Consider the following 16186-nt stretch of genomic DNA (forward strand, 5'->3'; position numbering starts at 1 on the left):
TTGTTTCTTCCTAAAGCAGATTATATTGACATTTCCTAAATATAAATCACTGAATAAAATGAGCAAGAGCTCTTGTCTGGAAAAAAAAAAAAAGCACCCAGCTGGCATGGCTCAGTGGTTGAAAGTCCACCTATGAATTAAGAGGTCACGGTTCGATTCCCATTCAGGGCACATGTCCAGGTTGCAGGCCTGATCCCAAGTGTGGGGCTTGCAGGAGGCAGCCAATCAATGGTTCTCTCTCATCATTGATGTTTCTATCTCTCCATCCCTCACCCTTCCTCTCTGAAATCAATAACATATTTTTTAAAAACTCACTAAAATGGAATTATATCGAATTGTTTTTAAAAAAGAAATATACATGAAATATGTAACATACTATCTTCTTACTTTGGCTGACAAGTTAAATAAAAGCAATCATGGCCTAACAATAGTATTAGTTAAAATATGTATCACTTATTTTGTGCCAGACACTCTCTGAAGCACTTTATATGTATTAGTTTATTTAATCTCCCAGTAACCCATGAGATAGGCACTATAATTATTCCCATTTTACAAATGAGGAACCAGAGTACACAGAAGTTAATTAACATGCACAGGGCACATTACCAGTACATGGCAGGGCTGGGATTCAAACACAGGAAATCTGGTTCTAGAATCCAATGCTCTCAATCACTGTGGTGTACAGCCTAAGTGGCCAAGAGGAAGACTTAATACTAAGTTACTAGACCACATTCTAATGAGGGGGTAATCCTCTTAAAATTAGGTATTTTGAGAGTCACCCTTTCATACACCAAATACCATAAAAGACAAATCTGGCTCAACAGTCATTCATTAAATGAACATGCTTGTGATAACTAACTTTTTATGTTAATCCAAATGAAAACTTTATAACTGTTACTCCAATAAATAACACCAGTCAGTACATGAAATAAAAAATATTAATTTAAATCAGCATGAAAAAATTAAAAGCACTTATTACCATAATGAGAAGAAGCAATTAAGTCCTTGCTTAGTGATAATGGATTTCATTAACCATGACTTAGTCACTTTAGGAAAATGAAGGGGATTTCCCTAAATACTTTCTGAGGCTCATTCAACTCTGAAAATTCTATGATCCTACTTAGTACTTTAAAAAATATATATGTCTTTATTGATTTTAGAGAGGGGGGAGAGGGATAGAGATATAAACATAGATGAGAGAGAAAGAAATTGATTGGCTGCCTCCCACATGCCCCCTACTGGGCAAGCCTGAAACCCTGACTGGGAATCAAACCAGGGACCTCTTGGTTCATAGGTGGATGCTTAACCACTGAGCAATGCTGGCCAGGCCTAGTTAGTACATATTTTTATTGATTTCAAAGAGGAAGGGAGGGGAGAGAAACATTATTGATGTGAGAGAATCATTGATCGGCTGCCTCCTGCACAACCCCTATTGAGGATCAAGCCCATAACCCGGGCATGTGCTCTGACTGGGAATCGAAACCTGACTTCCTGGTTCATGGGTTGACACTCAACCACTGAGCCACACCAGCTGGGCAGTTGGGCTGTTTTAAAAGCAGCCCAAGGATCTAGATGACCTGCCCAAAGCCATAGAACCAGTGACTGTCAAAGCCAGAGGCAAAACCCATAGCTCCTGGCTCTAATTTCAGTGTTTTCATTACACACAAAACCACCCACCCACCTACTAGCAGTCAAGTAATTTAATTGATTTGGAGGCAAATCTATTACTACTTCTATCTATAGACCCCAACCACTATTCAAATCTTTCTATTTTTCAAACTTATATTTAGTTCAGAAACAAAAAACACCTGGGTCCTAAAAGGCCAAATTATTATTCCTTCACCATTAATGTGCATGTCACTTTGTACATCTATATATATAAAAGCCTAAGCGACCAAATGACCAATCGCTATGACTCACACTGACCACCATGGGGCAGACACTCACCACAGGAGCTGCCCCCTGGTGGTCAGTGCGTTCCCACAGCGGGAGTGCCAATCAGCTGACAGACGGGCACCAGACACAGAGCTCACAGCTGGCTGCCGCAGCCCAAAGACCACAGCAGAGCAGCAGTGAGCCTACTAAGCGGCAGTGGCGGCAGGAGATGCAGTGAAGCCGGGATGAGCAAGAGCGGCAAGCAGGAGCAGCGGGCAGTGTTGGACTGCTGGTTTCAACCTGATCCCTGCAGAATATGTCAAGGGACCCCACCAGTGCACGAATCCATGCACTGGGCCTCTAGTGTAAAAATAAGTCAACAACTCTTTAATCTGTTCAATAATAAAAAAATGAGAAATGCCATGAAGGCTAAAAATTAATGAATTGAACCTTTAATAAAAAGGTGGGGGAGTGTGTCTGTCTACCAGATGTACCAGTTAATAATGCAGACTTTTTTCAATAGATGGAGTTACACATATGTTGATATATATATGTGATTTGATATGTATGCTATTTTGTTGTATTGACAGCAAGCTTCAAAACTTCATATGTCAAATTTGCTGAAGGTGTTAACATCATAGATATTTTTATGCTTCAAAATGTCGAATTTCGTGCCAAAAAAAGAGCATTTGCGGGAAGTTTTAATTCATTACTTTATTTTGAAGAAAAAGTTATCATATACTTCGGGAAACTTATGGTGAACATGCTCCATCTCAAGATACTTGTGAACGCTGGTTTAAACGCTTTAAAAGTGATGATTTCTATGTGAAAGACAAAGAACGTCCAGGTCAACCGAAAAAGTTTGAAGACCAATAATTACAAGCATTATTGGATGAAGATGCGTGTCAAACTCAAAAACAACTTGCAGAAAGTTTAAACATTGCTCAGCAAACAATTTCCGATCGTTTACAAGCAATGGGAGAGATTTTAAAGGAAGGAAAATGGGTGCCACATCAACTGAACAAAAGACAAATGGAAAACTGAAAAATCATCAGTAAAATGTTGCTTCACTGTCAGGAAAGAGTCTTTTTTGCATCAAATTGTGACTGGAGATGAAAAGTGATTTTGAGAATCCCAAATGCACAAAACCATGGGTTGACCCAGGTCAACCATCAACATTGACTACAAGGCCAAATCGCTTCGGAAACAGGACAATGCTCTGCGTTTGGTGGGATCAGGAAGGTGTGGTGTATTATGAGCTTCTAAAACCAGGTGAAACCGTTAATACTGATTGCTACCGACAATAAATAATCAATTGGAACCATGCTTTGATCGTGAAACGACCAGAATGGGCTAGAAGACATGGCAAAGAAATTTTGCTTCATGATGACGCACCATCACACACTTCAAAACTTTAAAGACACATTAAAAGATCTTGCCTGGGAAGTATTAACCTACCCACTGTATTCACAAGACCTTGCCTCTTCAGATAACCACTTGTTCCACAAGTGGTACACACACTTTCTGAGCAGCACTTCAATACGTACGCAGAAGTGGGAAATTGGGTCTCTGAATGGTTTGCCGCAAAACAAGAAAAGTTCTATTGGGACGGTATCCACAAATTACCTGAGAGATGGGGGAAATGTGTAGCTAGCGATGGACATTACTTTGAATAAAGCACTTTGGATGTTTCTCTTGAAATTATCGTGTTTTCTTTGATAACACATCTGCATTATTAACCGGTACACCTGGCAAAAAGCCAGCTTACTTTTCCTTCAGTTAATGTACATGCTCTGTGTGTATAAAAAAAAAAAAAAGAGAGATTGCTCTTTAAACTATCTAATAAAAACTGAAAAATTAGAAATGCAGTAAAGGCTAAAAAGAAATAAGGGGGAGAGATCAACCAAAGGACTTATATGCATGCATATAAGCCTATCCAATGGACACAGACACCAGGGGGGTGAGGGCATGACTGGGGGGTGGGGGGACTAAAGGGGGAATAAGGACCCCTATGTAATACCCTAATCAATAAAGAAAAAAAAAGATACAGGCCTTTTTTTAAAAAAAGGAGGCCTACAAGTATTTCTTTTAAGAAATCAAGTGTTTGTCCTAGCTGGTTTGACTCAATGGATAGAGCGTGAGCCTGGGGACTGAAGGGTCCCAGGTTTGATTCCAGCCAAGGGCACATGCCTGAGTTGCGGGTTTGATTTTAAGTAGGGGGAGGGCAGGAGGCAGTCAATCAATGATTCTCTCTCATCATTGATGTTTCTATCTCTCTCTTCCTCTCCCTTCCTCTCTAAAATCAATTTTTAAAAAAATAAATAAATATAAAGAAAATTAAAAAAAATCAAGTGTTTGATAAGTTAAATGCTTAAATTTAAATTATTCTAAAATGCTAAAATAAAGTTAGTAGATTTAGGCTTATACCCAAAACTTTTGCTCATTTAAATGGGGAAAATCCTGTTAGAAAAAAAAAAAAAAAAAATCATTATAACCATGTAATTTCATCAACATATAGGGGCAATTAGCTGATAGATACGTAAAATAATTACTGTCTTCCAAAATATACGTAACATGACTAGCAAAAAGACTAGTTGGTTTATGGGTAAGCTTTTATGTTTAGCCCGGCTGGTGTGGATCAATGGTTGAGCATCAAACTATGAACCAGGAGGTCACGGTTCAATTCCAGATCAGGGCACATGCCTGGGATGCAGGCTCAATCCCCAGTAGGGGGTGTGTAGGAGGCAGTCAATAGATGATTCTTTCTCATTGATGTTTCCTCTCTCTCTCTTTCTCTCTCTCTCTCCCTCTCCACTCCTCTCTGAAATCAATAAAAATATATTTTTAAAAAACCTGGGATAATATCTATCTTAAGGAATTGAGATGATTAGAGCAGGGTACTTATAGGGCTTAGTATAGTGCTTACCTCATAAGATGCATTCAGTAAATGTTAATTAACATCATTATAAGATGACAGACTTTCAAAAGCAGTGAAAATTAAGATGATGACAAACCATGGGAAAAAACTGAAAAACACCTCAATTCGCATTGCATTCACCCAATACATGACATTAAAGAATAGTAAAGACCTACACGGTAGCAACCCAAAATGATGCCCAATGTTTTCAGCAACGCCAAGTATCTCATGATGAGAGTTTTTTGGCTCAAGTACCAATAATATTTGTGGCTCTCTAGTAGAGAGCAATGTGCACTTTCTTCACAATACCTTTTTTCATTTACAGGGTAGAAATGGAAATAAAATACTGAAAATAATAAAATTCAATGTTTTAAAAGAATTTTAGTTTCTTATTAGATGATCATTAGAAATCATGATTCCTTTTACTGACCTGTTGATAAAATAATAAACTTGATGGTGACAAATTTAAATTATTTCCATGTACTTTCAGTGGTATGTCTTTTCAGATGTTAGAAATACCACTGAATCTAAAAAATGATACATGGAAAGGAAAAAATCAGGAACTTCTCTAGGGCTGCCAGATGCTATGAAAAGAAGTAAAATTATGATGTGTAAGCATACGTGAGGATATGGATGTGTATAGATATGTGAGAACATGTACACATATATAAAACTATTAGTTTAAAATCAAAATTCTAAATTCTAAATGGATTTCTGTAGACTTCAAGTAAATTTCAAGTATAATACACTGCATTACACAAAATTTAAAGTCCAAATTTAAAACAGGAAAGTAAAACCAGATTCATGCAAAAGATGCAAACTTTCCTACAGAGTATCCATATTCAGTTGGCAAAGATGTCAAAGTAAAACATGGGCTAGATATCAAAATACACAAAATATCACTACATAATCCACGGAAAATTTGTATAATGGCAAATTTCTTCATTTTGCTCAGTTAATAAATCAAGATGCCCACAGGTTTTGAGACATTCTTTATATTTTTCCCTAATGGTTTAACAATTGTGTTTTCTCACTTCAATTTACAATTCTCCACATAAGAAATCGCTGTTAATACAATGACCTATATCTGTAAATGTTACATTAAACAGAAATGTTATTACTTTTTAAATCTGAGAATAGCCCCAAGTAAGATTCTCCTTTACTACAAATGAAAGAAAAACAAAAACCTTAAATCCTAACATAATCTCTGCTTTGGAAAGTTGTGGTTTAAACCAAAACAAACAGAAAAACCCACCATCCTCAGTTATAACTTCGACTCTATTTTTATCGCTGAAGACATTTTCAGATGGAAGAGTTACATCTAGTCAGATATGTAAGAGTAAACTGATGAGTTCAGTCTAAGAAATCTACTTTAAAATAATAAGTTTAATATCTCCATTTTCAAATCAGATATTGGAAGAGAAAAAAAAGGAAAAGATGAAGAAAGAATAAAAAAGAAAAAAGACCCTTTCGATCAATTTCAGGACAAAACATTTGTTAAGGAAGAAAAACAAAGTGTAAACAGGATGTAGTAGTAGTAACTACATTCTTAACTTTTCAACAACCAATTTAATCCATTTACACATCGTTATTTAGTGATATGAGATAAAGAACTGATCACATGCATGGAAAAAGATGTCAGTGTTCTGAAAGAGAGGAATTAAAAGAATCATTTCAATATTTCCCCTTATAACTAGTCCTAATTTGTACTCCATCTTTCAAACTGAAGTCTCCCACTCAACTCCACACATACTCTAAACATACCTGTATTCAAGGAATGATATGCAGAAGCAATGACAACAATAAAAAAAGATAAAAGAGTGACAGAGGCAAAAGGTGCAAGAATAGGAGTTCCAGAGCATTTCTCAATTTTAAGAATGAAGTTGCCCAAAAAAGATTTCCAGTATGTCTTGTTGGAATGGTGTATGCAAAGTATATGGAAAAAGAAGAAAAACCAGAAAGTTGCAATTTCAGACTTCTTGACAAAACTGGACTATATAGCTTAAAATGCATGATACTTTCATCAGAGTTAATTTACTATTTCTATCTGATTCTCCCAAGATAATCAGGAACTTAAATTCCACATTATACAAGAACTAAGTTTCTTCTTAATACCTTCACAGTTTCTTCCAAAATCAAAGAAAGAAGAAAATAAATCCCTAAAATAGGGGAAAAAATGTGAGCATCTTAACGCCTTTAACTCTAACATAATTGAAATAACTAAAAACTATACTTCAGAGTAAAATGAAGCCATGCAAACTATACTTACTGGTATATTACACATCTAATGAAGATAAAACTTGATCTTATGCTCACCCCCTCTGAAAATTTGCATTGATTGGGCAAAAAAAGCCAACTACATACACACAAACACAAACACATGACTTATCTTTAATTGTGCATACATCTACAGGGTGAAGCAAAAGTAGGTTTCCGGTCGTTCATATGAAAAATAATACAATAATTATTAAGAATGTGTTTTGCATAATCACAGCTATAAACCTACTTTTGCCCCATGCTGTATATGAACACATACTTGAAATCAGAATATACCCATTGCTTACCCAATAGTCAAATAATCCTTCTCTTATAGGATAATACTAACCAAAATAGACTACACATTTCATTAAATTAATTACAATTTCATGATTTAAATTTATTTCATAAACTTTTACAAAAGATCTTTGAAAGATCATTAGCAATCAAACATAATATTTCCCTCTATCAAACAAGCCAAAATTTAAAATCTAAAAATAGAATTAAACACTGGCAAGGTCTATTTTTGAGGCTACCTCCAGTGAAATAAGAGATCCCTGAAGACACAAACTATGTTTTATTCAGGTGTACATACAGCTCCTAACACAGTACCTGGCATAGTAGGTGCTCAAACAGGTTACCTGGTTCATTAAATGAAAGACAATTTCATATTATTTAACAAGAACCTTAAATATGTTCATTTCTTTGACTCAAGGTAATTCTACCTACAAGAAACTACCTTAAAGAGAGATCTCAGAATGAGTACATGTATAAATAAAGATATTCAAGGAAGTTATATTTTTAACTTGAAAATGAAAACAATTTAAACATCAAAAGTTAAAAAAATTATGCCCCGCTGGTATGGCTCATGGTTGAGTGTCTACCCAAGAACCAAGTGGTCACGATTCAATTCCTGGTCAGAGCACATGCCCAGGTTGTGGGCTCAGTCACCAGTAGGAGCATGCAGGAGGCAGCCATTTATGAAGTTTCTCACTCATTGATGCTTCTATTTCTCTATCCCTCTCCCTTCCTCTCTCTCTAAAAATCAATTATATATAAACTAAAAGTTAAGGGAATTACAAAGTAAATTATGGTTCATTCACATGAGAGTATACAGCCATGAAAAATTATTTATGAAAAGGTTTTGATGAAACAAGAAAATGCTCATGATAAAATGTTAAGAAAAAAAACCCCCCACAAAATGTTGTGATCTCAACTGTTTTAAAAATGAATTTTGAAAAGATTCAAACTAAATAAAGTGCTAAAAGTGTGTTGTATTTTTTTGCTACCTTTCCCATATTGGCATACTGTTTTTAATTTAAAAGCAGAAATAAAATAATTGTGCCAGTTTCTATTATTTTTCATTACAAATTGACATGGAGGTTCCTGAGCAGATTTACATTTTTTTAAAGCCAAATAAACAATAAATCAAGAGATTTCTACTTATAGCTGGGTTAGCTCCTAGATTAATACAAACAAATCTCAAAATTTAGAAACTGCTTTTTAGATAAGTATCAACGAAGTTAAAGTAAAGTCTGAAGGCAAATAAAATATCCTTTTGGATTTCTTTCCTTGCCTTCATATTTGACTTGAAGATTACTTCCATTTTCTATCATTGATCTTTGTTCATAATTCAAAAAAAAACATACATTTTAATTTCCTCATATCCCATCGTTTTTATCTTTCCCATCTTAAGTGAAACATAAAAGCAGTAACTTTCAGTATAAGTTAATGACAGTGGAGAGCTACTGTCCAAATTTCTGAACAATCATGGTGGAATAGGGAAAAATATACAATAAACAATTACTCTATAGCAGCACGCTACTGCTAATCCTCCTAAAAGACTACTGTATTTTGGTGGCTCAAATTACTGATACCTCATTTAGTCTATGAATCTCTACATACAATAAGGCTCCTGCCTATTCCATTCCCATGAAAATGTTCTGAAAGAGAGCATCAATGATGCCAGTGATGAATGCCATTGCTACTGCACTGTTATTATTGCTTCACTTCCTCTGTCCACTCCTTTATCACCCACATGCCCCAGGATTTCATTGTGGTTCACCACTATTCGCCCTCTATAGAATTATCAAGGTTCTATTGCCCAAATACAAAAGACTAGATATCTCCCCAGAGCTTTAGACTCCATATCCAATTCTACCCAGATGACCCTTAAACTCAATATACTGAGTACAAAACACACCATCTTTGGCAGCTCTTTACTGTCTATAAAATTCTAGCTGCCCTTTGATTTGACTTCATCCTTTTTGGTTTCATCCTCTACCATTCATATCCATTTTTCTGAATGCCTAGTAAAATATAAGTACGACTTAATTTTTATTGAAGGCCCATTATATACCAGGCACCGTTCTAATTACTTTATGTGACTAACTCATTACTCTTCACAGCAATTTCATAAGTAGATGCTATTATCCTCATTTTATGCATGAAAGTACCATGCCTAAGCTACTAAGCAGTGGAGTCAGTATACAAACCTACATCCTATGCTCCTTACTTTTACACTATGTAATTTCTCATAAATGTCTATGTATGCCAAGCACTGTCCTGGGTTGTCAGGTGAATGACAAAAAAAGGTATATGCCCACATGGGACTCATATTCTAGCAAATAAAAAGAATAAACAAAGAACAGAAGAAACAAGTTATTAAAAAGCACCAGAAAGAAAATAAACAGGATTTTATAACAACAAATAAATTCATAGTGGACATAACTAACAATGATGAAAGAAAGCCCCTTTGAAAATTACTTTTAAGATAAGACTTAAGCATGAGAAGGTGCTGACTACGCAAAGAGGAAGGGTATACCCAGAAGATAACTTGGTCATTAGAAAACACAAAGATGGGCCTAGAATATAATAATCTATATTTCAACGTGGCTCAATGGTTGAGAGTCGATCCATGAATCAAGAGGTTACCGGTTTCATTCCTGGTCAGGGCACATAACTGGGTTGTGGGCTCGATTCCTAGTAGGGGGCGTGCAGGAGGCAGCTGATCAATGTCTCTCTCATCCATGTTTCTATCTCTCTCCCTTCCTCTCTCTCTAAAGTCAATAAAAATGTTTGTTTGTTTTGTTAAAAAAAGAAAGCACAAAGATGGTGTTATGGACTGTATTATATTGCCCCAAAATTCCTATGTTGAAGCCCTAACCCCCAGTGTGACTGTATTTGGAGAGGGCTTTTACTCCTTAAAGTAATAAAAGTTATTAAAGTTAATTAAAGTAGGTAATTAAAGTTAAACGAAAGCAGAAGGATGGGCCCTAATCTGACAGCACTGGTGTCCTTATAAAAAAAGAAAGAGACCTTTCTCTCTTTCTCTCTCCCTATGCACAAAGAAAGGCCAGGTGTGCACACAGTGGATGGCACCTGTCTATAAGTCAGGAAGAGCGGCCTCACCAGAAACCAACCCTGGTGGCACCTTAATATTGACTTCTATCCTCCAGACCTGGGAGAAAATAAATGTCTGTTGTTAAAGTCGAGTCTTCAGTGTTCTGTTATGGCAGCAAGTAAATAAAAACAAATGTGAAAAACCTAGATATTTATGGAAAATGACAAAACCAGTGTGCTAGCATATAGAAAGCAATGGAGATAATACTCAAAGACTTAAGCACCTAGATGTTAGCTCAGTGATGGCGAACCTTTTGAGCTCGGCGTGCCAGCATTTTGAAAAACCCTAACTTAACTCTGGTGCCATATCACATATAGAAATTTTTTGATATTTGCAACCATAGTAAAACAAAGACATATTTTTGATATTTATTTTATATGTATAAATGCCATTTAACAAAGAAAAAATCAACCAAAAAAATGAGTTTGCGTGTCACCTCTGACACGCGTGTCATAGGTTCACCATCACTGTATTAGATGGACCAGAAATGAGATGATTATCAAAATAGTTCCTGCTGCAGGAGTTTTAAGCTGGTTAAGTCTGGATTTGGAAATGTATGATTTGGTTTTTGTTCTCTCAGTCACTTGGAACCACTGAAATAAAGGCATGGACAAAAGTACATTCATAGTTGTTCATATGGAAAAATACACAATACAAGAATAAATTCTGTGTTTCATGTACTCACAACCATAACCCTACTTTTGCCCATCCCTGTACAGTGACTAGAATATAACAATTTATATTCCACAAAACAGCCCCACACAACAAAGAACTGAAACTTTCCAAAAATGTATAGTGCCCTATTGAGGAATAAAGGCTAATGAATATGTTTTCTTTACTAAGGGGCTTACGAAAAAACAAGATTTAGCCTTTTTTTTTTTCTTTTGGTAGTTCTTACACCACTAAGGATAGTTCTGAGCCAATTCTGGTGAATTCATAAATGTGTTGTGCCTATGTGCAAGGAATGGTGTTGGATACTTTGGAGAAAGCCAAAATGAATCAGATACCAACCCGAGGCCCAAGAGCCACAGTAAGAGTGATATGACACCACATTTCATCAAAACTAAGGAACCACTGGTTATAAGATGTATAATTTATATTATAAAATGATAACATAAGGGAATTCCACCAAATAAATTATGATGTCAACTATAAGACACATCCTAATTTCAGAGCTGCTAAAATGTGCAAAAAATAGACATCTTTCCATGGCCGGGTGACTTAATTGGTTGGAGCACTGTCCCATATACCAAAGGGTGGCGGGTTTGATTCCTGGTCAGGGCCCATACCCAGGAAGCTACTGGGTAATATTGTTTTATTACCCAGCAGGTTCAATCCCCAGTTGGGATGCATACGGGAGGCAATTGATCAATGTTTCTCTTTCACATGGATGTTTCTCTCTATCTTCTCTCCCTCCCCATTCCTTTCTCTAAAGTCAATAATAATATCCTCGGGTGAGGATTAAAATAAATAAATATATCTTAAATAAATGAAAATAGTTAAAATACAAATAATAGGAGTCATATAAAAGAGTCTGTAGAAGGGATGGATTGCTTTATGAAGAAAGTGGTATTTAAGCCCAATCTTGAAGGGCAGGTAGACCTAGGAAGACTAGAGATTGAAAGAAGGAGTATTTTTAGGAAGAGGGAATTGCAAGAGGTAAAACACAGCAACAATAAAGTGAGGGATGGCTAGAGAGAAATAATTAAAAAGAAAACACTGTGAAAAACTGGAAGGGCCCTAACCGGTTTGGCTCAGTGGATAGAGCGTCGGCCTGTGGACTAAAGGGTCCCAGGTTCAATTCTGATCAAGGGCATGTACCTTGGTTGCAGACACATCCCCAGTAGGGGGTGTGCAGGAGGCAGCTGATCGATGGTTCTCTCTCATCGATGTTTCTAACTCTCTATCCCTCTCTCTTCCTCCCTGTAAAAAATCAATAAAAAATATTTTTTAAAAAACTGGAAGGACAAGGGTTAAGCAAACCTTGTATACAGGTGAGCAAGGAGGCTAAAGAGACTGAATATTATTACATATGCTTGGGTAATGGTTAGCAAATGCTTTTTTTTTTTTTTGCCCCAATACACTTTATGGCTATAACATACACCAAGAATGGGAGATGCAAAACTCGCAGAAGAGATTAATTCTTGTGGGAATACAATTTGAAAAAGCCATCTAGAATATCCTAACTTCTCCATCCACCTTACCTTGAGAATCATTTAGGGAATCCCTAGAAAATTTCAGTAGCAAATGATTCAGGTTATATTTCAAAAAAGATAATCCAGCACAATTGTGTAAAAATGAATGAGAATTAGAAAAAACATTAAAGACTGAAAATTTACATAAGCAGCTAATTTTCCAGGCAAGAAGTTAAACAAATTTAAATTACATTAGTATTAGTGGGGAAAATGTATGGTAGACAGGGAAGAAAATGTGTAAGACACAGGACAATAAACTCACACAAGAATATGTGCATTCTAAAATATTAGTCATTCAGTTTAGATCTGGAAAAAGAGATCTGAACATTATCTAACATGAGGCAGTAAAGCTGTAATTTGGATAAAGCAACTAAAAGGTGGCAAGAGAAGTATCCTGAAGACACTTTTTAAAAAGTAAACAAGTATTAAAGCATTTGGTTCCTTTATTACAAATAACTGTTTTCATAGTTTACAAATCTCATGCTGATCATCATCATCATTACTAATTTTAACCCTATAATTTTTTTTTTTTGGTTAATCCTCCCGAGAGGATAATTTTCCCCATTGATTTTTAGAGAGAGTGGAAGGGAGGGGGGGAGACACAGAGAAACATCAATGTGAGAGAAACACATCCACTGGTTACCACCCACACGCGCCCTAACAGGATTGAGCCTGCAACTGAGGTATGTGCCCTTGACCAGTATTGAACCCGAGACCCTGCAGTCCATGAACCAACACTCTAAGTCTAACCACTGAGTAAAATCAGCTAGGGCTTAACACTATAAATTAAAAACAAAAAAGCAAAGCATACCAGGATCATATAAAGCAATTAAAAAAAAAACAGAGCATTTCATTAATTTCCAATCTGGAGCTACTTAGACATTCTTTGCGTGCATGTGTATCTGTATGTGTGTGTCTGTGTGTAAACAGTCAAAAAACCAAAAGTCCACATTTCTGAAAGCAGAACCTGACAGCAACCAAGAAGGTATGATATAATTAGGAAGAATTAGTGTTTAAATCTCTAAATGGTTTTATTATAAACATTCACAGTTATCCAGTTTAATCTATGAAAAATTGTTGTTATACCGTAGTATCAAATTGTTGTCTCCTTAAAAAATTTTAAGTAGTAGGAATATTTAAGTTCACTATTTTTAAGTCAGGTATTTAAAAAATATTGTTAAGACATAAAGGCAATGTCAGCTTTGTACATTAAAAAGCATGGTTTAGAGTCACACATGGGGTGAAAAAGAAAAACATCTATAATCTTCTGGTGTTAAATGTGTTATAAATATACCAAATGACTTTAATTAAATTATAGTCACTTAGATTAAAATACCTTTTCACAAACTTCCCCCAAGAGCGGAGTGTGAGGTTGAGAGAAGAAAAGAAGAAATGGAAGGAGGGAATGAGGAAAACCATTAGAATGAAACAAGGGGGTGAGAGGAGAAGAGGCAACCTAGAAGAACTCACTAACAGAGTAAAGATGGTGAAGATCATCGCATTGCCCCAAAACAGATTTACTGAGCAAAGAGAATGATGCAGCTTTTTGCTAGAAGCTGGGTGTGATAAAGACTCTTAAAAATCATACAAGTTATCCATCTGTACTACAGTGCAGGTATTTTTCTCAAAATATTTGCAAGTCAAAGGAATCTCATAGGGCAGTGATTTTCAAAATCACAGAATTATTAAAACATGCAATACCTATTTAGTCAGGACTATTGATCTCTTCTCCCTTAGACTTACAAATAAAAAAATGACACAAGCCAACACAATAGCTGTCTGGTATGAATGAACCAAAATTAGACCTATCTTTTTTGTCAGATTGGCAAAAACATATATTTTGGGGTGGCACAGAATTTTAGTAATTAGTTTATATGTGCCATGAGATGAAAAAGGTTGAAAATCACTGCTATAGGGAAGTCACAGGCCATCAGTTACCCAAAGCAAATAACACACAACCTGCAATCTATCTAAATAATTAGACAAACTGAGATGGCCGATATAAATGTGCCTGTTAACAATCTGTCAAAATGTGTTTTTGTGCTACTTTGTGACTAATTTTTGCATAAGAGCCAATTCCTTCAAAGGAAAAAAAGAAGTCCAATGAATTTTTTTAAACTACATGTTATATAATAACCTTGTGGTTAAATTTACACATGGCAGAGGAGTTTTGAAAAATGTGAAATACCTCAGTCTGACCTTCATGGGCACTGGTCTCATGAGTAACTCGAATAGCCTGTAACAGGAATGCAAGGTGTTAATAGGGGGGAAAATGATTATATCCTACTTTTTAAATGAAAACAATACTAAATACTGATGAAACAACAAATTGAAGTAAATTCAGGAAAAGTTTAATTTAAAGTATTTAAGAATATTTAAGAATGAATTGCTGTACTTTCCAACCCACAAATCTCTGAAGACTTAGGATATTGAATATTGAATTATTTGTAATTTCCAGGTGCAAGTGGGAATCCTAACTTAATTGTTAGGACTGACATTTAACACTTTGTTCAACTGAGACTAGAATGAAGTAAGCATCTCACGAGAGAGACGGAAAAAGCTTAGCTCATCTGTTTCTTCAGGTTACATGCTCCTCTGCAGCTCTGGCTGTAGTTATGCTTAACCATGCAGCTTCAGGCGGAAGTTTAGAAATGTGGAGCAAAAGCATGCATTTACCAGAAGCTAGAGAGTTTAGTTTCCTGAACTTAAAAAAAAATGCTCTTATAATACCCTCTATTAGCAAAGTTGAAGAGAAATGGGCAAAGTGGTAAATTACAGGTGAAAGTACAATCTCAATGCATGGCAATTTAGCAATAATTATCAAAGCTTAAAAACATGCAGTTTGATCCAGCAAATTCTCTTCTATAAGTTTGTGTATTTACATATAATTGTATATAAGTATATATCTTTATGGATATTTGCAAAGATTTAGCTATTTGCAAAGATTAGGACTATTGATCTCTTCTCCCTTAGACTTACAAATAAAAAAATGGTTGTATTTTTTAAACAGTGAAAAGAGGAAAAAATACAATAATTTATTTGTTAAATAAAATACTACACAATGGAAAGCTATGCAGCCATTAAATGATGATGTCAAATATATACTTACTGGTATGTAATACGTTTGTGATAAGTTAAGTGAAAAAAGCAAGTTATAAAACAATATTACAGTGTTATCAAATATTCGTTTTTAAAAAGTGTGTATATACATATATACTCCCTATAAAAAATATCAATGGTGGCCACATCTCATTGGTGAGATACTATTGACTTTTGTGTTATTTCATTTTTATGTATAATGAAGATGTTTTATGAGCTCTGCAGGTTTTTTAAAGAAAAAAACAATTTAAAATAGTCAAATTATATTACAATGGTAAAAATAAATAATCAAATCAATAAATTTACTGGGAACAAACTCTGCGTAAAGCACTGTTCTAGCTGAGTAATATATACACCACACTGCTTCTACTTTCAAAGAACTTACAATTTGCTTAATGTTACCAATAGGTAGAAAGCCTAATATAATATCGTACGTCAAGT

General features: G+C 35.3%; 1 protein-coding gene across 7 annotated transcripts in view; it reads right to left on the reverse strand.

Annotated features, from left to right (window-relative positions):
• The window catches only part of UCHL3 (ubiquitin C-terminal hydrolase L3), a 51323-nt gene that overhangs the window by 12688 nt on the left and 22449 nt on the right, over positions 1–16186 (reverse strand). For all 7 annotated transcript variants that reach the window (XR_004965844.1, XM_036297869.1, XM_036297874.1 and 4 more), the window contains one exon: positions 14835–14882. Coding sequence is in view for 6 of the 7 variants with exons in the window: in XM_036297869.1 (XP_036153762.1) it covers positions 14835–14882 (48 nt within the window). In the remaining variant the exon portion in view is untranslated. The remainder of the gene's footprint in view (positions 1–14834; positions 14883–16186) is intronic.

The sequence above is a fragment of the Myotis myotis genome, unplaced genomic scaffold (genome assembly GCF_014108235.1).
Source record: "Myotis myotis isolate mMyoMyo1 unplaced genomic scaffold, mMyoMyo1.p scaffold_m19_p_3, whole genome shotgun sequence".
NCBI classification, from domain to species: domain Eukaryota; kingdom Metazoa; phylum Chordata; class Mammalia; order Chiroptera; family Vespertilionidae; genus Myotis; species Myotis myotis.